Genomic DNA, 27,157 nt, shown 5'->3' with positions numbered 1-27,157 from the left:
TAATGAAGACGGCCGGCGCGCCGCGCGGCGATAATAATGGGGATCGGATCACGCCAAGATTAAAACAAAAATCTATTATGGCAGAATGATCGTCGATGATGAGGATAACGATAAATGCGCTGAGGATTTAGACGGAAAAAAGACACAGGATGACAAGATTATGACGATAAGACGATAATAAAAAAAAGTTAGTGAGAGAAAAGATTGATGATAAATATTGGCTTTCTGGTAAGGTGGTGATAAAACAATAATGTTAATAATAATTTCCAGCTCCGATTTCACTGAATTAGGCAGTAAAAAAAATCTCCGAACGTATGAAAGTATTATTACATGGTACAAAGAATAGAGCTATCCAAACCAATTGTAAATGTCACATAGAACATACAAAACGATAAAATCTCTACTTTGTATCAGACGTTATCTGATACAGTTAATAATAATACGCGAGTGCTTTTGGCAACCAGATCACCAATCACTGTGTTACCTGATTTATTTGTATTCGAAACACGTTACTCTGAGAGTGTTTGGAGTAAGTTATATCATTTGCCGCGCCGGGGAATGTTTATTACATTCGTGACGTCACATTGTATAACACTGTAGGCTAACATGTCAAGAGTGATGACCATGACGGGTTGCTAATTATTCTAATTGAGTAATGACGAATAAAAGAAAATTGATCCTTAACAATGTAATCTGAATTTTTACAACGGAAGCAGTTTCTAAAATAATTAATATTTGTCGAAAAACAAACTAGAAACAGCTGCTTGTGATAAGATGACTTTAAAGCTGAAATAATTATTTCCAATGGGGTAATATTAACAATCAATTATACAGTTACAACAAAAACACATACATACAAAGCGTATGCCAAGAACACATACATTATAATAAAAAATAGACACAATTTAGAGATGCAGTACAAATAAATTGCAATGTAGTCTCTAAATGGAGTTGGGTAGCCGAGTGTTTAGAGGACACTTGACTGTCATACAGATGCAAATGAGTACCTGGTTGAAAATACTAGGGAGAAAATTGCGGCGTGGAAAGGAACTGGCCACTCTACCACATAATACCGAGGCTTAGTACAATGAGCTCCTAACAGCTCATTCCTACGTTCAGAATGAACACGGGACTCACCTTTACCTTTTTAGTCCCTAAGCGTACCGTTATTGATCAACTTTGTGCTGTTGATATACATAAAACTGTAATGGCAGCGACGACAAACGGTAATGCTTGATAATGATAAAGGCACGATGACTCTCACACTGCAAACTACGATGAAACATTGACTCTTTACACGCGACACCTGGCACAATGATGACGTAATGTTTTAATAACATCAACTTATTTTTTGAACTAATTGTACGTTGTTCATTTTAGGGTAAAGGTGGAATGTTAACATATTGGTTGAAAGGTCGAACAACACGGCATCCACCAAAAGAGGTTGCTGAGCTCTGTCCATCATATTGTCTTCTACCGATAGATGAGGGTCGACTGTCAAACCGAACACATTCAGGATCGGCCTCTGATTTAAAGTAAGGCTCAATTGAAAGAAAGTGGAAAGTGTTGTTACTGAAAGATATCTTGTTTTCCTCTATAAGTTCTTGATATCGACTGTAATTACTTGTACTTCGCAGTTACACTCTCCACTTTTCAATTTTCGTAATTAGCTTTCTTCTCCTTTCTTCTCTTTCATCGACTTACTCTTAACTTTTCTTTTTCCTATAACCTATTCTCATTGTACTTCTTCAGTTGTTCCATGAGTCCCTTTATTATATTTTCAGCAACAAACTTCCCAAAGTTTGGGAAGAAATGTTTTCTAGAGTTTAGTGCAAACCAAGACAAAAGTCTACAAACTTTAGTTTGCAAACTTGAGAAAAACTTTGCAAACAACAATTTGGTACATTTTGCTAATGTAGACCAGGCCAATATATAAAGTTTAGTGTAAAAGAAAAAAGTCTTCAAACTTTAGTTTGCACACTTGAGAAAACATTTACAAACAGCAATTTGGTAAATGTTGCTAGTGTAGACCAGGCCGATGTACAGTTATCTTGTATTCACCAATTTCTATGATCGGTTCTTTCAGGCGTCCCAATAGATACGAGCAGCGACGTGAGAGCGACAGCAGCATCAATCTAGGATGCTGGTCAAAGGAAAATCTAAACATCGTCGATGACGGTGATGCTAGTCAGACGCCGCATTTACTTCAATGTCCACAACAAGACAACATACAACAAAATTCCAACGACACAGACAGGGTTATTTCACCGTCTTCGCTACAGACTAGTGTTAGTTGTCCGCATCTGGACAGTAAATTTCAACACTTGTACACCACAGACAACGACCAGAGCACGAACGTTGTGATGCAGGCCTAACAAGTATACTTGACTGACCAAGAAGAACGTCATCCCATAGCCGCGATGTGAACATCATGCTTTGATACCTAAATGTTGTAATTCTGAGGCACTGAATTTATTGTCTAGCACTCCAAAGTTAACGGCCGGAGCGGAGTACTCCACCGGCCATGACCAAATGTAATTTGGAAAGAGTGAGATATTCAAGGGAGAATATTTTGAAAATGACCACATCAGAATTGCCCTCACATATTACACCGACCGTCCAAGCAGCTGCGTCCAAGCACGGTTGTTGAACTTTTCTGAAAAGAGAAAAAAAGACACATTAATCAAAGAGATAACGCACAAAGACCAATTTCTTTTCACTTTATTTCTATGAAATATTACGTTTATGTTGACATAGCATTAATTATTACAGTATTTTCCTCCTTGATCTTTGTAGGCCTAACTGTATTTCTAACTATGGGCATATTTCTGCATGTTTTAACGCAGACATTGTCCATCAAGTGACGACCCTCGATGATAATTTAATCTGAATTAATAATTTAATCATGCCTCCATGATTTAATCTAATCTTTAATCTCGTCAAAATAGTTCTATCATGGAGAAATACCTGTATTTTGGATCGCTTATTCCACATCCACTAGCCAATTCAGGATGTAATCCAATAACTTTCACAAAGTCTTTAGTTTCTCTCTTTTTCCCCTCTAATCCAAACCATCTAAAGAATAGTTATGACACGCCGTGTATGCCAAAATGTTTCAGGAATAGAGTTAAGCCAAATCTAGAACCTGGACTATGCGATAATGTAATTTTTGACGAAGTTTGTTGATTTATTGCATATTTTTATATGTTCAAACACGATGAAAGAGAGAAAGTAAATCAAAGGAATATAAGTACACACATAAACGATTCCATAAAGGTAAAAACCTCAAAATAACTAGCTCATTTTGCTATGTTAATCTTCTTTGGTATAACTGTTCTCTGTTTCTCTGTTTTTACTGTATTGAAGATGAAGTATATAAATAATTGTATACCGTATGCTATATCTTTGTTTTCTGGGTGATTGCTTGCGTCTTGTTGCATTTTAATGTTATTCGGGGTTACTATAGAAGCTGAGTAAACCCAGGTGGACATTGTGGTTTTACAGTATTTTAATTGGTTGGTTGTTAAATATAATTATGCACATCATTATAATATCATTTCATTGATCGTCACACACATTAGGCATGTAAGAAAATGTAAAAATGTTACTTGTATTTGAATTATTAGATAGCGTTTTGTTAAATTGTTTCGTCTTAAGTTTCAAATAATATATTGTGTTATATTGAGGTTTACATTAAAGCTCTAAATAAAAAATGAAAAATTGAATATAAACAAACTGAAAGAAAAATGATTTATATACCGTCTTGTTTTATTAGCGATATTTATACAATAAATTGTTAAGCCCTGTCTACACTAACAAAAAAAGTGTGATGACGCCATATCACTACCATAATTTGGGCACATCACACTTTTTTTTGGTCAAACTAGTTTGATAGTGTAAACAGAGCTTTAGGCTAGAGAGGGAAAGTGTGGTAGTGGACGATGCGGTATAAGTTTTGCAATGATCAAGGTGATTTAAAGATCTTGATAATGACGATGTGATGATGGCAATGTGATGATGGCAACACATGATTGTGATGATGTTTGATAATTGCTAACTTAATATCGTGATGTAGTAAATTAAGATTGGTTGATGATTGAGACAGAAGTTACAAGACATACAAGAGAAACCTGTGTTAACCCTCAACCACATCTACCTTTAATTGAAACATATTATATAGGTCTACTGTATATGATAAACGTTGTTATATATTATTTTGTATCTCCATTGAGATCTAGCCACTGATACCCACAGCATTGTCATTTTTGCATTAATTTGCCTTTGGATTTATATATATATATATATATATCTTCTATATGTTTATAAGTGATTTTAATATATTAATAATGTAGAAAATTGCACTTCATACAATCACAGCAACATTACCCCATTACTTGTCACTTTCGCCAAAATAAATAAGTGAAATCAAAATATAAAAACGATATTAAAACATTAATTGTAGTTTCCATTTTCTTGAACTACAAAGTAGCGTGAAGCAACACACAGGCAAGGACCAGACATGCCAAGACAGCATTTCAAAAACCATCCGAGTGTGCAGTATTTTTTTTCAACGTGTTGTCAATGCAGGCAATGATCTTCTCTTTCCAACAGGAACTTTTTCCAAATCCTGTTTAATTGTCAATTTATCAATCTCACTTAGTAAAATACCATTAATTTTCAATTCATCATCATCGTATGAATTTAATCGTCTCGTAATAAGCGCTTTCTCGCGTTGTGCGTTTCGTGGATCTACAGATTGATAACTACTTGTTACTGAATGATCTACATTCAACAATCGATGCAACATGTTTGTTGAATTTGGTCTTGCTTCGCTTTTATTACTGATGGCATCCTTGTGTTGTTCATTGATCGCAACATCTAGTGCATCTTCATCTTTTCCAACATCACATTCATTATCTAGTATCTGCTCTTTGTTATCGCAATGAAAATGCTCGTAAAGCACTGCAGCTGTCCCAAACCGCATGTTTTTATATTTTTCCCGATCGTAGTCATGTAAATGCGTACTTTTATGGAGGTTCATAAACCAAGAATGCCGCGAAGATTCAAAAGTTTTCATACTGGTTTCATCTGCGCTACTAACGCTTCCATGTCTCTTTTGCGGATGATCAAGATTTTCGGAAATTGTGTGATCGTCTAGCGACAGTACACGACGGTTGTGTTTACCACGCAGTTGCTTAAATCCTGAACCAATCAGTCTCGCATCACAGTTACTGTCGTGAACTGCTAAGAATGCACGTGGCTCAGGTTTTGACAAACGATCCAATGAATCAAGATTTATTTTTCTAGATTTTTTTTTAACCTAAGACAAAAACCATAATTCAACTTAAGTATTCAAATCTTTGAAAAATATAGACTTGGTTCAAAGAACTTACAATGTAGTAAAATACACAAAAAAAATTGTTCAAATTAAAGTAGGTCTGTTAAATATTTATAAAACATGTTTGTTACTGAATGGAATTCTGATGAAAGAGGTGACAGGGATTTCTTCAACGATAAAGGATTTAGGAATGCTTTAACAAGGCTTCAACCATAAAACTATATTAGTTACTGACAGGAGCAAGGGCCACACTGGGACTCCTAATAATGGCTGGAACCATAAAAACGAGGATTTATTTTGGTTCCTACCTTTTTATTTTCTTGGCTAGGTTGTACTTTGCTCTTCTTCAACAATCTCCTTTCTTTATATGTTGGGTAAATCTGATTTAATCCAGCATAGAGTTGCCTAATCGTACGCTCCTCCTGCAAAATAGATAGTTTAAATTATATATATATAAAGAATGATTGATAATTTTGATTGAGATGAATAGATAATGATTTAACAAAAAATACGACTAACAATGATAAAGAAGTATACACGTAAAATATATATACATCACAGGCATAGAACAAATTCGAAACTACCCGGTGATGCGGTGATATACTGAAAATTTATTAATTCATTTGAAAAGATAAAGATGAGGAAATCTGTGAGAATGAGAAAGGTCGCCCCAACCGAGTTTTGAACCCGGAACCTTCTGCTTGATATGCAGATGTCCTAACCATTAGACCACTGGTGCTTTCATGTTATTGTTCAAATCCGCAATAGTCTATCTATCGTTTTCAAATTAATATATATATTACACTTGCACTGATGAAGGGCTAGCTGAAACTCTGGCTGATTTACTTTATCGTTTTGATTTAGCTTTTCGCTTTTTTTTTTGTATCTCCATTGAGATCCAGCCACTGATACCCACAGCATTGTCATTTTTTCAGTAATTTGCCTTTGGATTTATATATATATATATACATACATACATATAAAACACATTAGGCATAGAACATTAACTCTAAACCACCTGGTGATATACTGAAATTTGAATGAATTAATTTGAAACGATAAAGATGAGGAAATCTGTGAGAATGAGAAAAAGTCGTTAGTCATAGGTTGTATGTTTTAATCTAAGATCCAGAATAATGAATCAGAAGATTTCTCAGATAAAGATTTACGATCTGCAGAAATGAAGTGATATTTATTTCTCCCTAATGGTAGACAATAAATGTGTACACTGCAATTATCATCAACACCATAGCAGATTAATAACCAACAGAAAAAGAATCATCAGTCCTTACCAATGTTTCAATCTCGTATTGAAGGTTATCCAATATATCCTGCCTCTCTTCCACATTTTCGTCAGTGATGAGTTTAGGAGTTTGAACTTTGCGATTACTGGTTGATATCCAGGGAGGATACGACACGCTGTTGTCACCACTTTGGTCAACAGTCGCAATTGATCCAGCACGACTAACAGCATCTGATTGTAAAAAAGAACAACTTAATGTGTCTCAATATATGCAACTGCCTTTAAACTCTGACCTTATATCATTATTTTTATTGCATTTTATTATCTTTTATTGCCAGAGTCTATAAATAAATGTTATGAAAAAAAAATAACTTGATAATGTTAACATTGAATGCATGCTGCATTTGATTATAGATAAATGTAAGATTATGTATTATGTTACAGGCATAATACCTTGGTTACTTCTATCTAAAGCTCTGTCTAAACTAGTTTGACAAAAAAAGTGTTATGTGCCCAAATATGGTAGTGATATGCCAAAATCATGTCCATATATAGGCACATCAAATTTTTTTGTCACAAAGATAGTGTAGACATAGCTTAAGTGCTTTAACTTTCTTTATTCATTTTAACAGCATTATACAACACCAATTACAGAACACACAATTGTGTTCAATTGATCGTTCCCAACCTTTATGCCAAACTTTGTATGCAGACAACTGACAAATATTGTAGGAACTCATAACTACTGTCGCTAGAACGGTTTAAAAGACTATATTTAGCATACTGCTATGTTAATTAGCTCTGTGAAAAACCTACATTACTTCACACTACGAAAGTTGGCAAAACTATAAATTAAATATGTGCAATTTATTTTTAGCTTTGAATTCAAAATGTATATACATTTTACATGGATATTGATTTTCTGCCTTGTATAAACATCACACACTTGAGAAACAGTGACATTATATAATTTGTCTACAGGTTTAGAATATGACTTCAAAACATGAGTTGAAATAATTCAATGCTCTGGGGGTGGACATTAAATTATTAATAGTGACCAATTATACATTCCAGAAAGGTTATTTAAAAGGAAAAAAATGCAACATGATGAATACATTCAAATGTGAAGCATGTTTTGATTTGCTACTGTCAATTTTGACACGGACGCCTTTCTTACTTTATCACGTCTTTTGATATAAACCAAGAATTGATATTTAACCAAAAATTATCCCGCATCACTGGTAAAGTTAAATGAACAATGGTTATAATGTAACCGACTTGACACACACATAAATGTAGTGGCATTGGCAAAGTGAATTATTATCCTTAAAGAAATGTGTGATTGGAAAATGTTATAAATAAAATAATTCATTTTCAGTAGGGCAAAGTTAGGCCAGTTAAAGCACATCGTAACACATTTCATTGCCTGCGAATTTGTCATCTTACATCTAAGTTAATGAAATAGGTTAATCAGGTGTAGCAGTCAGTTTTGTTTCTTTACTAATGGTGACCCGCTACATAAAACACAATAAACAAGTTGATGTACACAGGCAGTATAACTCAATCTGTCAGTGAATTTTAAAATGAGGTGTTAGGAATGTGTAATTATTTTATTCTAGCAGCTTTTATTTAATCGAAGGAGAGAAAGCCTTTAGTCAGCAATTTTAAGAGGATTGAGGGAATATTCTTAAGTTGGCATTTTCTTAATGCAACTGCAGAGTCTCGTTAATCCAATTTTTCAATGAAAGCGAGAAAATGTTTAGTCTGTGATTTTTAGAGAAAATGAACATAAACTTAAAAGTTTAAAAGATTAATTTTTATTTGGTAATTTTTAGAGGTAATCATGAAAAAAGAGAGAGAACCACAGGGAGGAATTGGCCTATAGTCAACACAAACTCAGCTTAAAAGAGTAATTTGTATTCAGTAATTTTTAGAGGTACTGTATTCGTGAATTGTGAGAAAGAAACACAGGAAGGAATTGGTCTATAGTCAACACAAACTCAGCTTAAAAGAGTAATTTGTATTCAGTAATTTTTAGAGGTACTGTATTCGTGAATTGTGAGAAAGAAACACAGGAAGGAATTGGCCTATAGTCAACACAAACTTAGCTTAATATTGTAATTTCTATTCAGCCATTTTTGGAGGTAATCATAAATTGTGAGAGAGAAGGAGAGAGAAACATAGAGAGGAAATCGGCCTATAGTCAGCACAAACTCAGCTTAAAAGAGTAATTTTCATTCTGTCATTTTTAGGGTTGGTCCGTAGTCAGCTTGTCATGAGTAATGGTTAACAAATCAAAAAAGATTTTCTCTTAACAATACTAGACAATTTCCAAAATCAAGACAAACATGTCGCAATAAATAAGTCACTTAACAATGTCTTCATGTAAATGTTAAATGTATTGATACTGGCAAACCAATCTTCACTATCACAAATGTTTCTACAGAAATCACTCATTTAGTTCAGTAGGGACACTTTATTTCTTTACAAAAATGTTGTTTAAGTGGAACTTTGAATGAACTTAATGAAGTTGTCCATCTCAAATGCCCATGCTATCATTCATTCATTATTAGATGTTTTTTTTTTGTGTCTTTTCTGAGATACACTCACCTTTACTTCCATTTCAGTACATTTGGTGAGAATAAATATCATTGTTAAACATACTGTATTTAAAAGTTGACAAATCCCTGAGAAATCTCGGAAGGAAAGCGTAGTTGCGCGCTATTTGATTACTATGATTGGTCAGTTTAATACCAGGGCAATACATGTGTACAGTAGTAACAACTTGAGACATCTCGTAACAAAATAACAGGCCTCTTAACAGTGCGTTTTTCTCCCGAGATTTCACAGAGGTCACACTGATGAGAGGCCGTTTTTTTTCCTACAAAATAATATTCACACTATGCAAACCTGGTTACAACTTGTTACATTTTGCAGATGTGAAAAGGGTATAAGTGTAACAAGATACTATGTATGTAGTTGCACTACCTTATCTTAGGATTTTTTATGGTACGGCATTTAGAAAAATTGTATTAGGTGCTATAGAAGACTACCATTATTATTACTATTATGAATAGGAAAAACTATTTTTTTTGTCTTTGGTCTTTGGGAGTGGAGTTGTAATTTTGTCCTTAGAAAAAATCCTGACATTTGACGGGACTTGAACCCAGGACCCTTGGAGTGGTAGCCAAGCATCATCCCCACCAAGCAACAACTCCACTCATATGACAAGATACTATGTATGTATGTACTATGTAGCTGTGGTGAACAAAATAGAGAGCACACTTAGCTACAGTAACTAAGGTCTCTTCAGTAATAATGAACATGAACATTTAACACTACAGGCCAACACTTTATTGTGTAAGTGTGAACAATGATGGATTTTAGTAGTGAATGAATGTTTATCACAAAAACGAACGAATCCAACATTTATAGCTATAAGCTAAGTTTTTCATTGCCACATTAACAAAAGACCTGACAAATTGAATTAAGGGATCTTTAATCATATATCCATTATCAAATTTTAACTAGCCTTTAATTCACGAAATGTATCTTTCAAAGTCAGATTAACGTTTATTTGATCACAAATACACATATTTTTGTTAAATGGATGACAAATAATTTTGCCTCAAATGATGTGCAGCTATCATGTGAGTCACTTTGTAATGACAGAGGAAAAAGGTTTTGAATAAAATATATTTGTAACAAAAATTGTAATAATATAAATTATGGATGTACAGTTTAAAAAATAATAATAATAGTTCATTCTTATATAGCGCATATAAGCAAGCTCTCAGCGCACTGTACATAAATTGAAATAATGTGATTATATATCTGTTTTGATCTACAGCATAAACAATTTATAATGGTGACAATTATTGTAAAGTTTTCATTTTATTCAAGATGTATAATAAATGGAAACCGACACAAAGAAAAAAGAATGTTTATTATTTATGTATTTAATTCATAATATAATATTTATGAATCTTTTGATTGTGCTATTCGTATACAAGAGTTTAATGGCTTCTTGTAAACAAAAAAACACAACGTTTTTGCTTTATTATTATTACAATGCTGATGCTATATATATATATATTTTTTTAAATTTCATACGCATCCAACAACGAGCACAAACTCGCCAATTACAGGATGGATAAACTCAATTAGTTAAATTAAACTGTTATAGCGTTATGATACAAAAGAAAAAAGGAAAATAATTTAATTTAATAGATTCTATGAAGCAATTGTTTGCCATACAGAATGTAAGAAATACACAAAAATATGTAGACCTTTTCAATAGTAGCCCTACTTTTGCTGACAATAGCCAGACTATTACAAATAGACTTTCTTTTAAACATGATATACAGGCACGGTGTGTATGTGTGTTGATTGAAAACTTGTTTAATGGCAATGCAAATCGGAATTTGCTATTTAACGACATAAAATGATTTAAGGTAATCAGACAAGGTTGTATGTGGTGTTTGTAATAAACTTTCGCAATTCAAAATTGCAATACTTTATTTATTCGAAGAAACGCCCTGGGGTGTTTATTGTTCAGGAGGGTTTAAAGAGGGGCGTTTATTCGAGGGAGCCATTTATTAGGTTGGGAGGTGTTCTTTTGGGTGAAATATGTTAACATGTATAATCAAATAAATACCCCCTGGATATGAAAAAATATAACACAATTAATATCAATAATTTATAAAATACAGTAAAAATGTATTTATTGATTTAATCGAGGGAGGCATTTATTCAAAGTGTGGGGTGTTTATTCAAATAAATATGGTAAATAAGTCCCTTTAATGGTGGTTCTGCAGTGCATTATATTTGCTAATGAAGGCCTTAATAGCGTAGGATAAATTTGGAATTTAACACCAATTTTTTTAGATGCTACTAATAGCAATTTTTAACTTCCTTTATTCACACCTCATTTCCCTTAAGTTAAAATGTCAAAATTCCAATTTTTAGCTTAATCAGACTCTCGGTTCAAGAGATATGGAGCACTGAATTTGTCATGTCCAATTCAAGCAAAATCTATGACATGATTTAAAAAAAAATTGAGGTGGCATGATGATTCTCACTTTGATTTTAAGCATCTAGATGGGAAAAAAACATGATTATTAAAATGTATTCTGGCAGCAGAGGAATAGATTTACTGTACACAATTAGTGAACAACTGGAGTGATACAAGTAGCTACATAAAATACAGATAGCAAAAAAATCTTAAAAGGCCATGGGAAATAAATGACATGGTTCTCGTCGGCCACCCACGTACGAAATTTGGCACAGAATAGAAAATTTAATCTTTCGTCTTTGCTATTAAAAGAAATAAACACTGAGAGATTGATAGTGAAAATGAAATTTTATTTTTATATATAAAAAAAAAGAATTTTTGTAATGTTTATCCCAAAGTGTAAATGTAAGTGCGTTAGGTCTGGACTTATGACCAATGCCAACCTTGCAAAATAATAACAATCTAGTGAGGAAAGGTTACAGTTCATGAAACCAACAAGAGATGCTGTGTGTGTGTTTCCCCTGGCTCAAATGAGTGGCATTTGTTACTTTCAGAATAATCAAATTGTTGTTCTCAATAAAAAAAAAAAATACTTTCATTGAATGTTCTGACACAGTTAAATGTTTTTGTTTTGCTCACATTGTATGAGTTTCTATTGGTCTTACCCTCTGGTCCTTATACAGAGTTTCCTTGGTAAATACACTCAGATGTGCTATAACAATGCGCTGAGGAAGTTATTATGCTAGCCCAGGAACTGCAGTGCAAGTGCACTTTTTGTTAATAAAAATGCAATTTATGAGAAAATAGCTTTATTCCGAAGAATTAAGCTTACACCCACGAGTGCGTTCTGTTAACATCAATTTTCTAGCTGAATCAAATCTTCAGAAAATTTGTTTTTTTAGTTAAGTATAAATGTAAACTGTCTAAATTGTTAAGTAACTTTTGTTGATTATGTACTGTGCATATGAAGTCCGAAATAAGCAGAAATGAATAATGAAATTTATGATTTATACCTTTGGGGTTGATTTATAGAATTAGTTTACGAGTGATAAAGTCACATTTTAATAGTATATATATGTCATGAGTGAATGTACTACAGTACTAATAATAATTTATATGGGCAATTTACGATTGCAACAAATTATAGATTTAATAATCTATGTCTAAAGGGCTTGTTTATGCTGTAACTGGTCCTCCATTTTGGCAGCAGATACGAAACTAATGAGCACAAAAATGTATATTCAGACAAGGAAATAGACAGAATTTGAAGTCTCGTCGTAGTGGAAGACTACTGTACCTCTTGAAGAGAAATCATCTATTTAAATTTATCAATTATAACATCTTTCATTGATCATTCATAGGTTTATAATATAAATAATTGTATCTTACAAAATGCAAAGTGCAATAAATAATACTGAACTAAACTAAAATGTTATCACATTCAGAAAATAAACACAAGAATATTGTCTTGAGGTAAGACATTAGGGAGATTCCAATTTACAAAAACCTATGCCTTACGTAAATTGTACATTTATGCCATCCATTTACGCGAGTGAGTGGTCGAGCGGTTAAGACAGTGGAACCGTAATTACGTAGCCTTAACATCGGCAAGGGTTCGAGGCTCACTCGCTCCATGGTTCTGGTGGAAGTCTTCTCGGATAAGGACTATAAACCGTAGGTCCAGTGTACACATGTAGATCTTGTGCACTGCAAGAACCTAGTGCATCTTTCGAGACGTACTAGTACATAACTGGGCTCTCTGGAAGACCAGTCTTTGATTGAAGAGGTCACCCAGTATAAATAAATAATACAAAACAAAACATCCAGCTTTTTAAAATCAATTTTGTTTTTTCCAAATGACCATACACCCAAAAAAGGTTCAAATGTGCAAGTTAAATGAAACATGGAAACATTGATTATTTTATGCTATACCATTACACACACCAATCTTGCTTGTTTTTTGTATTTCAAACGATGTTTTTTATCTGTATTTTTGTATTTTAAATGATGTATTTTATTTGTATTTTACCATTTTCAATTCAATTCAATTCAAAATTCTTTAATCATCCCACACGGGGCAATTCAAATAAAAAGGTCTGGATTAAAATGATCTTACAAAATATACAATATATCACAATACACAGTACAAAATAGAAAAAAAAAAAGAGTCAAGGTTCAAGAATTTAAGAGTCGAATAGCCACTGGCAAAAACGAATTCCTTTTCCGGTTTGTTCTACATGCCGGGCATCGAAAGCGACGCCCATGAGGCATGAGCTCGAAATCACTGAACAAGGCATGGTTAATATTTTTTAGAATAGCTCTACTTTTTTCTAGAGTTTGCATGTCACAGAAAGAAGATAAACTACGAAGTTGACAACCTATTAATTTAGAACTTAAGTTAACAATTCTTTGTAGTGAGTTTTTCTCTTTGACCCTAAGACTAAAAAACCAGCATATAAAGGAAAAAGTTAAAACGTTCTCAATAAAGGAATTATAAAAAACCCTAAGAATTACTTTATCGACATTAAAATGGTTCAGCTTCCTTAACAGATAAAGTCTCTGGTGTCCTTTCTTTACTATTGCCTCTGTGTTTAATTCCCAGCCGAGATTGTCCTCAAATATAGTACCTAGGTATTTAAAGGAATGGACAATATCGACTGGTTTGTCATTTATAATGGATACCCAAGGGTTGCGTCCTTTCTCCTTCCTAAAATCTACAATCATCTCCTTGGTTTTGGTCACATTGAGTTCCAAGTAGGAGTTTCCACAAAATTGGATAAAATCATCTAAAGCGGAACCATGGCCGTCCTGTGAATTTTGAAGGAGAGACAGCAAGACAGTGTCGTCAGCAAATTTAACAAGATGACTATTGTCCTGTTTGCTGCGACAGTCATCCGTGTATATAATATACAGGAGAGGAGAGAGGACGCAACCCTGGGGGGATCCAATACTTGTCATACGTACATTCGAGTGTCTTTGGTTAACTAAGACCCTCTGACATCTGTTCGTAAGAAAACTTATAATCCATAATACAAAATCACGTTGAAAACCAAAATTCGAAATTAATTTGTTTGCTAAAATATAAGGGTGCATGGTATTGAAGGCAGAAGAGAAGTCGGCGAATAACATTCTGGCGTGAGATCGAGGCAGTTCAAGGTGCTTGTACAATGTGTTTAATAAAAAAAGCTTGGCATCCTCAACACCTCTTCCAGACCTGTATGCAAACTGCAGTGGATCGAGTTTAGACTCTACAACAGACGTGATGTAGGTTTTAACTATCTTTTCAAAGATTTTCATAACAAGAGATGTCAGCGCAATAGGGCGCAGATCATTCAGTTGTTTTATGACAGTCTGTTTAGGAATAGGTTTTATAATCGATTCTTTCCAAAGATTAGGAACTACACACTGGTTTATAGAGGTCTGGAAGAGGTACCGAAGGACACCACTGAGCTGATCCGCACACGACTTTAATGTTCTGCCCTCAATACCATCGGGACCAGAACTCTTATTTACATTTATATTCCTGAGTAATGTTCTAACATGATCCTCAGAAATAATAATTTCATCTACATGCGGATCATTATTGCCAACAGTGTCGTCTTTTAAATCGTGTTTTTCAAACCTAGCAAAGAAGTCGTTTAATCTATCTGGCAATGCCTGGTCATCAATACCCTCTACATTTATTTTATTTCTTTGTGTTTTATCAGCTGTGTTTATAGACGCCATATGTTTAATTCCTTGCCAAGCACTACGAATACATCCCCTACTAAACTTATTTTCAATTTTTCTCTTATACATGTCTTTAGCCTTACGGACAGCTACTTTAACTTCTTTATTTATTTGCTTATTATCGTGAGTGGTGCCTTGGTAAAAAATCCGTTTTTTCTTATTTAATATGTCTTTCAACTCTTTCGTAACCCACGGCTTATTATTTGCAAAAACGACAACCTCTTTTTTCGGTATTACTGAATCAACACAATAATTTACATATGATGTTATAACATCCGCCATTTCGTTTAGATTTGATGACGACTCATAAAATACTTGCCAATCAGTGCATTCAAAACACCCTCTTAAACGTTCGATACTGTCCAAAGTCCACAATTTAACAGTCTTGACTATTTTGTCCTTCCTCTGGATAACTGGGACATATTTTGGAATCAGATTCACACAATTGTGGTCCGACGCACCAAGCGGTGGTAATGCCACGGACCTATATGCGCTTGGAACTGTACCGTAGCATAAATCTATTGTTTTATCTTTACGAGTAGGGCAGGTTACATATTGGTGGTATATTCTGAGCGCTTTACCAAGCTTGTGTTGGTTGAAATCGCCTAATATGAGCCTGGGTGCATCAGGTGACAATGTCTCCAACTTGTGCGTATTTTCAGACAAGATTTCAGCTGCTCGTGTAGAATTAGCCTTTGGGTGTATATACACAACTGTAACAAATAACTGTGGAAATTCCCGCGGACAATAGAATGGTCTCAGTGAAATTGTCAACAATTCAATATCAGGTGTACATTGCTTATCGCGAACAATAGTTATGTTGCACCATCGTTTGTTTACAAACACATTTTGATGTGAATTTTTAACTTTGAACAAACAAAAACAATTTCAAACAATGTACTATATTTTACTGTGTTTAACCATGAATAAATGAAGTTTGGTTGTGATAGCAAAATTTGACAAAAAACTCAATATTTGCATAGTACCACAATATGACGCCTTAGGTCGTCGCTATATCAAAAGCTCTCTATTACTTAAATAGGCAAGCATGTTTTCAGTGGATTTGTGTTAAGATGACGGAATATCAATTTGATCTCTGTTGCACATGCATACAAAACGACTGTTCTGATTTGATCACGATAAAAGCCCCATAGGAATGATAATGCTAATTAGAAATAATTACCTTTGCGATTTTTATGATGTTCAAGATATGTCTCAAACAGTATGGCTCTCGGGTCACGGCAAGGATTCAATGTTGTTGAAACACTCTATGGAATTAACATAATAAAGTACATTAAATATGTACATAAGTAGCTGCAATTTAGTATGTAACATGATCTGAAAAATGTTCAGGATTTTCAAGTTAGGATTACATAAGATTTACAACCATAAGAAAAATCAGAAATATTTATAATATTGCTTGCGGATGTTTCTCTATTTTGTCAATTATGTCTTTCTGAAATATGTGGTGCTACCATGTAGCATTAGCACATTCTCAGTATTTAAATCTATAATTTGCACAGTATTATAGGCAAATGATGAAATACAGTGTCACATGTGATTCTGTATCAACGATCACACAGCTAAACATAACATAATACAGATGCCACATATTTACCTAAAGCTCTGTCTACACCATCAAACTAGCTGGACAAAAAATATGATGATGCCATACATATTTGGGCACATCACACTTTTTTGTCAAACAGTTTGATAGTGTAGACAGAGCTTTACATCTTGGATGTGTCTTATAAACATGGTTAAGTGGCAATGGCTGGTATCTAAATAAAATAATATAGTCTAGTGAACAACAACCTTCTCTTTGACAGTATGTGCCACAGGTTCCTTGACAGACAATTCAGGAGCTGAAAAGGGTCGAAGACGCAGGCACACACCCGCTCTGGAGAATGTGTTATGCACAATCTGGGTAAAAACACAGCACAACAAACATTTACCGGTAAAAAAAAAGAGAAAACAATTGGACAAATTTTAGTGAATGATAAACAGCATGATCGAAAAGATATTAGTGACAAAACAGTGCAATTTATTCTGGTATTATTGGTACAATCAAACCTCATATTAAGAAAACAACTGTGCCCTTGGTTGGTTGGATGGTTTTGACATTTTGACGTGTCCTTTTAAATCATGGAGTTCTATTGTATTACCTACATTTTGTTTAATAATAGAGGGCTCTGTAATCATTATTTTATAAAAACAGCTATCATGTAAGAAAACAAACAAAATGAGGATAGACTAACATGGGTTATTATTTTAATGTCAGAGGTCGACGGAAGTTTTTATTCCAGTACATATAAAATAAACACATTGTTACCTATGTTATTGTAAAAGGGTGCTTTATAGATTATTGTTTTAAATAACATTGTGTCACTGCATCAAACTGCACATTGAGGTCATAAAGATGACAAAGGTTGTTATTTAAAAGGTCAAAGGTTACATTATATTGTATTTTCTTAGAGACTTTACCTCATGTATTCATTAAATTGCTTCATTAATCAGAGTAGTCAGTTGTATTAAAATAACATATCACAATGGTGCTACGATATGACACGTATGCAGGTCTGGTGTTCTATAAATAAGATACCTGTCATGCATTCTATGCTATTTTTGCCCCCTCGAAATTTATACCCCACACTCTTCTAAAGCTCTGTCTACACTATCAAAATAGTTTGACAAAAAAGTGTGATGTGCCCAAATATGGGTGTGATATGCCCAAACATGGTAGTGATATGACATCATCATTGTCCATATATGGGCACATCATATTCTTTTGTCACATAAAGTTTGATAGTGTAGACAGAGCTTTAGAAAGTAAATGAAACTGTTCCACTTTATACCACTATCTTTCTTATTCTTATATCATAACAAGAGGATGATGGCTTTAGTTTGACTGTTCCATTTTCCTTTTCAGGAGTGTCCATTCTTGGAATAATGGGTTAGCGTTAGTACTCAAGTATCGTCTCACAAGCCCTGTATATTTCAGGCACATGGTTCTGTGAGAAAGTGCTACAGAGTTATATATATATTGGAATCTCCTGTCATCATACCTGGTCAACTGTGTGTGGCCGTTCTTGTACATTGTGATCATGCTGTTCAGATGGTTCAAAGGACGGAGCAGATTCCGGCCGTTCTCGGACATAACCAGCCTTGATTCGTTGTACTCTTCTTGTGGAATTATTTATGTGACTTTGAAGATGTTTGTAACGCGTACCATGATGTCGAACCTGTGCAAAAACAAATGGAAGATTATCAAGTTTAGAAATGTCAAGCAGATAAATTCTAAGTTTACAACTATATGCACAAATTTCTATGTACCTTCTCACTGAGCAGTCAAAAGGGTAGGCCTCACCCGGATAGCTCACTCAGATGTACAGTAGTTTAACACATATGATACCTACTATAGGCCTTAATCTTTAATTAGCCCACTACTATACAGTAGCTCTGCATTAGAATTTAGATAGGTGTTTTGCTTTTTTTCTTCCAAAAGACCCCATTGGAAATAAGTCCTTTTTAGAATTTTATGGGTTATCCTTGGCATCGCTGTTTGTTTTCTTGTATGTTAATGATGTTTCGATCTTTGTTTCCTGTATTCATTGTATTTTATCTGTAATTGTTTTTATGATGATGAAAAAAATCAAATCTGTGATGTCATTGCTTGGAATCTCTATTTCTGTACTACATTACTGTATTATTACTACATACATTAAAAATTTAAATTCAAGATTACCCTTTTTTTCCTCTCACTTGTTTCAACTGCAGATTCTCGAGGAATTCGCTTATCCCCAAAATGCTCCTTGCCATAATCTCTTTCTGTGCGCATGAACATAGAGTTCAATTGACCTTCAATCTTCTCATCTAAGGTCGTACAGACTTCTTTTATGTCAACAAGCTGAAAAAAATCAACAAGTATCCCGTCAGGCATACATTACATGATTGAATTCAAGTTCAATTATGGTTTCTAATATCACAGATGCTGTTCCACTGTGAATTATTTCTACTGAGCTTCCAAAAGATAAATAAATTGAGTTGGCACATCTCTCAAGTTGTATGAAAATTCTGGTAGAGGTAAACCATTACAACAAATAACAAGGCCAACAGCCATAAGTCGCGTGCTCTCAGAAAAAAATGAACTTTCAAAAAGTAATGTACTTTAAAACTTTTCTGTACATCAAAAAGTACAGAAAAGCAATGAAACGCATAGTGATGCCGGACCGACAGACAGACCGACAGACCGACATAGTGAACTATAGAGTCGCGTCCACACGACTAAAAATTAACAAGAGAAAAATAAAACTCATAGGTCCCAAGTTGTGCTAGTTACAAGGAAATGGAAAGGTCTGTACTAAAGGAATTATAAAGCTATCACATATACCTCATAAAGTTCTTGTTTGGTTTTCTCAAGAGAACTGTCTTTATGGCCAACATTTACATTCGGGATTAAGTCACACCTATAGAAAATAATTTAAAAATATGTTATTATAATCCAGCCAACAAGTATCACACAAGTTTTTCTAATGGTACATAAACAATTTCTTTAGTTAAGAGATAGAAAACATTGTCAATATGATTAAACAATAGAAAATATGTATACAAACAATGTTTGGGCAGAGAAATAAAAGAATGTCACCAGAAAACTTATACAACAATGTTGTTTAGTAGTAGAAAATATGTAAGTTCAGGGGTATAGAAATGAATTTTAAAAAAATAAATAAAATAATGTCAGTTCTATAGAGCATTATACAATATTATTATATTCTACCAATTATGTGCAATGACGATGAAATAAAATCACTACTCGGAAGCAGAGATATAAAAAGTAAAAATTGAAAACAAAATCCCCAAAAATACTCACAATATCAGTAAATCAAGGAATTCATAAAACTGAATCCGTTCTGGTTCATCAAAGGATTCCTGCAGATGTTTTACACGATGCATTAGTTTCAGTGGAGCAACCGTTCTGTTACACAACTAGCAAACAATAACAATTTACATTAATGAATTTTTGTCAATGTGAAAACATCAACAGTAACCAATACTTGTTTTAAATACTGCAGCTCGACTTGTATCCGGCACTTCAAATTATATAAACTTCACTGGCTTCCAATTAAACAACGAATTATTTTTAAACTAATGTTAATTACATATAAATCTCTTCACAACAAATCCCCATCATATATTTCCAATTTAATTATATGTAGATCTTCAGTTTGCAAAAGATCTTAGGTCGACCACTAATCCATCTGCACTTTTTGTTCCACTCAGCCGCCTTAAGACCTATGGTGATCGAGCCTTTGCAGTTGCAGCTCCTAAACTGTGGAACAATCTTCCTGATCCTATTAAAAATGCATCCACTATCATAGTTTTCAAAACACTCTTAAAAACCAATCTTTTTTGTTTGTAATTTTTTTTTTCTGTTTTTTTCTCTCAGCGCTTTGGGACAATCTTTTGATTGTATAAGCGCTTTATATATCAAACAACATTACATTAAAAAACCTAATATATTTCTATTGGTAACCTAAAGGTAGATCTTGCTTGCACTTTCCACTTTTCAATCTTATTATATTCACTTAAGTAAATAAACACAAAAAAAATGTAAAAATAACAGTGGAATATAAGAGTAAATAATGTTGTACAGTATACCTTGAGTGTTCTCATGAGTGTGTGTTGATCCAGCACCATTCCTCTCATGTCTGCAGCCTCATAGACTTGGAAAGCAATCCGTACATCATTCAATTCTGAAAAGCTGTAAAAAAAAAAAAAGATGAGGATAAAACTTCTCTCCTTAGAAAATGACCAGTGTTGAGTATTAAACTTAGTGAATAATCAGTGTTATGAAGATTTCCTTTAGCAAATGACCAGTGTTATGAGGATTTAAATTGCCAAATGACAACAGTGCTATGATTTTCATTATCAAAATGACCAGCATTATAATTTACATTATCAAATGACCAGTGTTATGAGCATTTACTGTAGAAAATGACCAGTGCTATGAGAATTTAAATTGTCAACTGACGACAGTGTTATGATTTACATTATTAACTGACCAGTGTTATGATGATTTACTTTAGCAAATGACCAGTGTTATGAATATTTAAATGACCAGTGTTACTAGTACAAAATTCCTTAGAAAATAACCAATTTACTGTATGAGGATACACATTATCAAATAACCAGTATTATGAGGATTTTAGCAAGTGACCAGTGTTACTATTTTAGCAAGTGACCAGTGTTACTATTTTAGCAAGTGACCAGTGTTACTATTTTAGCAAGTGACCAGTGTTATGAGGATTTTAGCAAGTGACCAGTGTTATGAGGATTTTAGCAAGTGACCAGTGTTATGAGGATTTTAGCAAGTTACCAGTTTATGAGGATTTTAGCAAGTGACCAGTGTTATGAGGATTTTAGCAAGTAACCAGTGTTATGAGCATTTTAGCAACCAGTGTTATGAGCATTTTAGCAAGAGATCTGTGTTATTATGATTTTAGCAAGTGACCAGTGTTATGATTTTTTACCTCAGCAAATGATGGTCTAATAATTTGAGGCTCTTCTTCAATACATTGACGTTATAATCAGCTGTATGCATGTTGAATGTTCTGTCTACTACCTCATTGAAACATTTCAATTCTATAAGTTTCAAAATCTCCTATAAGACAAAAGATAAACATAAAGTAGTTACGTGGATAGAGATATGGTAAAGAAAGACAGTAGGAAAGTTGGTTTGGAGCAACATGATGCGCAAGATGGGAAGGAGTGGAGAGATGGTGTAGCAGCCTGGAACGAGACAGTCAGTAACCCCTTGAAAGAGGAAGAAAGCGGACTCAAATAAAAGATGACGACGTAGTATTAAAATCATAGTAACAATAATGATAATGTGTGAGTGCTGAATTTGTGAATTTATGTCAGAATTATAGCAAAATTTAGCAACAAATATCTTGAACTAAACAATTTCGTGTACATCAAAGATCATTCAAGCAAATAATATGATCAGGGCGGATCCAGGATTTTTTATTTCCAAAAGAGAGGAGCACACGCCCCAGGGGCTACTGGATATACCATTGATGCTAGTGCTGTACTGACTGGGCCCAAAGGGTCAATTTGTGACATAGTTACTGACCTTGTAGCCAATTCCATTACTAGCTTTCTGTGTCTCCTCAGGAATACAGTTGTTTATGGTATTTGCCTGAAACTAAATAAAAACAAACAAAAATAACACACGGAATGATTTGAATTTCTAGTAATATTAATTTATACATTTTTTTTTGGATAAATAAAAAACCCCAATTATACTTACTCCAAGAGCTCTTGAAAGGCAGCTGAAATGGAAAAAAACTCTAGTTAGTCTAATCATGGAGGTATGGTCTAATTTAATCAAATCCAAACTAGTTTTGAAAAGCTAGGCTATAGAATAGGCTAAAAGGCTACATCACAGCATACGTACTCTGTTGGAATCTTTAATCTACTGTAACTGATGTACTGTAGGCCTAGGCTAGCCAGGCCGTAATATAAGGTGTTGCGGGCGGGGACAAGGCAATGTTAGTTGGGCAGGCAACTTGTATGAAGTTGTTGGCCTAAACTATAAAATAGAGCAGCTAGGCCTAGCCTAGTTATTGAGAATTTACCATAACTCGTTCCACAAGAAGAAGCCTTGACGGTTGGTATACGTAATATGCATCATAATAAATATTTTTATAGGATATTATATTTTAAAAAGTAAATTATTCTGTCGCCGTTCGTCGACGATCCATCCATCACTAAAAATTTGTTCTATCCATTCATTTGAAGTACGCCACCAGCGACAACACTTTCCAGTTGTCATTGCAACAACCGGGGAATTGCTATGCATTGACTTGCCACCCCAAAAACCAAAACAATTGTAATGTTATTTTTTTTTAATCAATAAACTAATTTGATACTGATTTGACACCTTATAAAATGGATGTGTATAGTTTGATAGTACATGTATTAGACATAATTTGCATGATATAAACAACTCATAATTATTTGTTGTTTTATTTCAGTAGGGGAGGAAGCTCATAAGCTTAAATCGCGTAGTACCGCAATTAGACCTATAATTGACGACTATGATAAGTAGGATACCCTTTTCTAATGAATATTCATGTTTAGTTATCCATATTTGGTACTAATGTTTCCATATTTGTTAGATTGCAGCCCACATAGCTATATTTGGAAAGTGCCTACGTGAGAAACGTGTGTTTCTAACTCAAATTTCGAGTATGGTTTTGAAGAGATAATTAATGTGTTTTATTAAATAAATATTTAACCTTTCTCTTTCGTGCTGTAGCCTGAGCTGTACAGACATGCATCAAACACCAGTAAACCAACAAAACATTAATATTAATATATTATATACTTCGGCTTAGAGAAGAATGCAAGAACTATAAGTATAAGAAGACACACTTCTGTCTTTAAGAAAGGTCAGTGTTATTCATTCATTATTTCTATAACCGGCTAAATGAAAATAATTATTAAATAGAGAATAGGCCTATCTAGGATTAGTAGGCCTCGTGATAGGATTAAAGAACACACTGAAGCATCACTCTAACATGGCATTAGGCTAGGCCTATGCCTCTGTTTAGGCTGTGCCTGAGTTCACTTTACTATAATCCAATGCGTTCATGTACCGTAGCATAGTAACTTATCCTATAGGCCTACATCAGATAGAACCCCTCCTTTAGGATACCCATATTATTAAGGGGACACTTTCTCGTAAAATAAACATTTTCAATAAATAAGACTATTTTATTAGCATATTTTTCCACATTTCAAAGCTATAAACAAAGACACTAATTATTTATCATCGTACGGATGTTAATAAATTCCGCTCATAATTCGCCTATAATTGCCTTTGTCAGTGGCGATCCTCCACAATGTAGGGATCGTCAAAGGGCTGGTGATACGTTCATAGGTATACCGGTATACCGGTACACCACCCCCTCCCCCTTCCCCTGTTGTTGTTATTATTTTTTTTTTCATGAATGTAACAACCAGCACTGTGTATGTGTGAAGTAGGTGCCTACTATGATATTTTCAATTTCACTATAGGAGACTTAAAGTTTAAAGACCTCGAAGGAAGCGAGGTGGTGTTGAGATTATAACGTCAATTTGTCTCTGAATTCTTACAGAACAATTTTGTTTCAATCATACGTAGGCCTACTCAGAGATAAGGTCGAGCTTGGGGTTACGTTGGGGGAAAACCTGGGCATACCACTCCCACTATACGTGAATGAAATCAAGGAGGGTTTCATGTTAGCTCACGTAAATGATTAACAAAAAGAAAACTAAACAAACATAGAGTATTATAAGATTTCTAAATTTATGTAAACTTTAAATAACCTATATGAGTTTTTATCTATTGCGAAATTAACAGGTTTCATAACTTGTTACCGCCACTTTTGTTAAAGGCAAACATGATAACGCACCGCAGCAACGATTAACTGCAGCCTACTTGCAATCTAAGTAAATGTTGTCCAGAGGATGTTTTTAAATAAACATTTACTTTATGAAAATTCGTGCATAGTTAAATCACCGGCTATAGTTTCAACTTTACCCTTTTATACGCCCTTGTGTACGTGCATATCTATGAAGTGCATTATTGGAAGAATGATACGAAACTTACATTTTCTAAATAGGTCTGCTGCATGAGTAGGCCTACAGATAGGCAGTAGCGGATACAGATATATCAAATGTATAATATAGGCCTATACTACTAGCATTATTAAACTCAAGATTGAATAAACTGTGTGAGGTTGTTGCAGGCGGCATGCGGAGGATGTTCTCCCAATCTCAATCATCCGCCACTGGCAATTTCTGAACCATCAGAACGTATCCTATGATTCAATTGTGGCACGAGATTGACAGAACATGATGAGGGGAGAAGTCTTTCGATAACATTACGAAAATGGGGACATTTTAATTCTTGAACGGTTCGAACGCAGCACTAGCTCGGACCGATCCATATGCTTCATGTGCATGGATAACAGCTAGCTAAACAAAACCATTTGGCATAATGCCAGAAGCAACAGTGCTCCATGGGCCTATAACCGATCAACTATACCGTATAACCATGGTATAACCATGGACCTATACATTTATAGGTCCATGGTATAACTATATCGTATAACCATGGTATAACTACCCGCTGATTGGCCGACTCGTCATTTGATTGACAGATCATCATTTAAAATGATTGACAAGCAATCATACAAATTTAATTGTCATAACTTATCCAATGAATGTTTCATTACAGGTTATGTGACAAGATGCCCTGCTGCTCGGAAAAGTCGAGTAATCTTTGCTTATCAATGTTTGATTAAGATTTAAAATCGCTTGTTTTAATATGATAACAAATAGTGTATAGCTAGGGTCATTTATCAAATAGGTCGAGATTCGATGTATGCCTTCATGTACCGCAAAATCGATGTATGTTATACAAATATGAATACCGCAATAAGATTAAATGTAAGTTGTTTTACCCTGCAGTAACCACGGAACACATGTTCATGTGGACTTTACATTGCATGAATGTGCAAAATGTAAGTCTGGGGTTTTAGGTCAGACTCTATATCTGATTTTCGCCGATATAAGCCATACCCTCATTGGAGGATGTTCATGTGTATCAGCATTCATACCAGAGCTTCATAAACGTAAAGACTTTATTTTACCTCTATGTTATTACAAACACGGTACTTTTTTTTTATAGGTGGTTCCTATGTGTTTAGCTTTGGAACTCGTGTCGAATGGAACTTCAGCAAAGGCACAACGATGTTCTGGTGGATGTTAATTTAGTCGCATCTGTTCATACGTATATTGGTTAGACCTATATCTAACGTTATGTATATCGTTACATATTACGCACCAAGTATGCAGATGAACATCATTATGTTGGAAGAAAAGGCCGAGAATTACGATGCCGCCATAAAAGTGGAAGAGAGGGGGGAACAACTTGAGACTTGAGGCGTCTTTTAGGGAGAAGCGGATGATATAGAGTTAGTGGATACCGGGGAAAAACAATTCGTCACCGGGATGGGGTAGTTATTTATCAACTTGACGTTTCAAAACACTGTCTTAAGTACGGTATGCATTTTAATTGGGGTTGGGGAGTGACCGTTCTGTGGAATGGGATAACATAATAGCTTACCGACAGAGAGAAGAGAAAAACTTAAGTGCCTTGGCCAGGACTTCAACGCAGTATCATAATTGTCCTGATGCGGGTGAGACGTAAGTTGTTGTTACACGGCACAAAGAGTGCATCCCCAGGTTCTCTTGTGCGTGCGACAGCGACTGACGTCTACCTATAAAACAACGTGTGGATCAAATACCAACGCCATGTGATAATGCCAACAGAAATAGGGATTCCAACGCGACGAAACAACAGAATGTTACAACACCTGCGCATGTCTACAAGTCAACCGGCGTTGTGATACTCTCGCCGCAAAACTTTGAATTTAGCGTGTAAGGTTCGGGGGTCGATCGGGATGTTGTATACAGTGTAGTACGCACATTCTTGCGATCCCTAATCGAAGAAGACCGGGAAAGGGAACCTCTGCGAATGAAACTTTGTACATTAGGCCTATTTTCTTTTGTAAGGATTTCACTCCGGAACTTGGTACATTTTTAATGTTTCTTTAATAGCACATAAATCAATTTACAAAACAGTGACAGTTGGTGAAAGTGAGAATGATATTATACGCTAAACAAAAGTAGATTATTTAAGTTGTAATTGCGGGATACGTTTTTTGCTGAATGAATTACTAATGTTTCCTCTCTCTTATGTGAAGACAAGATCCATTCGTCT

The 27,157-nt window shown here is 34.4% G+C and overlaps 2 protein-coding genes across 3 annotated transcripts in view; one reads left to right on the top strand and one right to left on the bottom strand.

Moving 5' to 3' along the window:
* LOC144847829 (soluble guanylate cyclase 88E-like) overlaps positions 1-3,714 on the top strand; it is a 43,129-nt gene extending 39,415 nt beyond the window's left edge. The window contains exons 10-11 of the mRNA XM_078704363.1: positions 1,381-1,535; positions 2,087-3,714. Coding sequence (XP_078560489.1) covers positions 1,381-1,535; positions 2,087-2,375 — 444 coding nt within the window. The 3' untranslated portion in view covers positions 2,376-3,714. The remainder of the gene's footprint in view (positions 1-1,380; positions 1,536-2,086) is intronic.
* Positions 3,715-3,866: 152 nt separating this feature from the next.
* Positions 3,867-26,678, bottom strand: LOC144847830 (uncharacterized). Of its 2 annotated transcripts, none has more exons than XM_078704365.1 (14): positions 26,501-26,678; positions 22,634-22,655; positions 22,457-22,528; positions 21,855-21,985; positions 20,983-21,085; positions 20,195-20,310; positions 19,715-19,790; positions 19,070-19,231; positions 18,390-18,566; positions 17,140-17,247; positions 16,508-16,592; positions 6,631-6,812; positions 5,647-5,760; positions 3,867-5,320 (listed from the first exon to the last, which is right to left on the bottom strand). In XM_078704365.1, exons 4-14 carry the CDS (start codon positions 21,923-21,925, stop codon positions 4,568-4,570), a joined length of 1,947 nt encoding a protein of 648 aa, XP_078560491.1. In that variant the 5' UTR covers positions 21,926-21,985; positions 22,457-22,528; positions 22,634-22,655; positions 26,501-26,678; the 3' UTR covers positions 3,867-4,567. The 2 variants fall into 2 exon arrangements, with proteins under 2 accessions (XP_078560491.1, XP_078560490.1); XM_078704364.1 differs by lacking the exon at positions 26,501-26,678 and adding an exon at positions 22,962-23,125.
* Between the last annotated feature and the right edge of the window lie 479 nt (positions 26,679-27,157).

This window comes from Antedon bifida, chromosome 7 (genome assembly GCF_963402885.1).
Source record: "Antedon bifida chromosome 7, ecAntBifi1.1, whole genome shotgun sequence".
In the NCBI taxonomy this organism is placed as follows: Eukaryota; Metazoa; Echinodermata; class Crinoidea; order Comatulida; family Antedonidae; genus Antedon; species Antedon bifida.
This window is presented reverse-complemented; position numbering and strand designations above follow the sequence as displayed.

Coding starts and splice junctions, on each gene's coding strand:
- LOC144847830 (XM_078704364.1), bottom strand. CDS start 23,017: ATGATGCATATTACGTATACCAACCGTCAAGGCTTCTTCTTGTGGAAC. Junction 21,086..21,854: donor TTAGACCATCATTTGCTGAG/GTAAAAAATCAT, acceptor TTTTTTTTACAG/CTTTTCAGAATTGAATGATG. Junction 5,761..6,630: donor AATACGAGATTGAAACATTG/GTAAGGACTGAT, acceptor TCTATTTTGCAG/GAGGAGCGTACGATTAGGCA.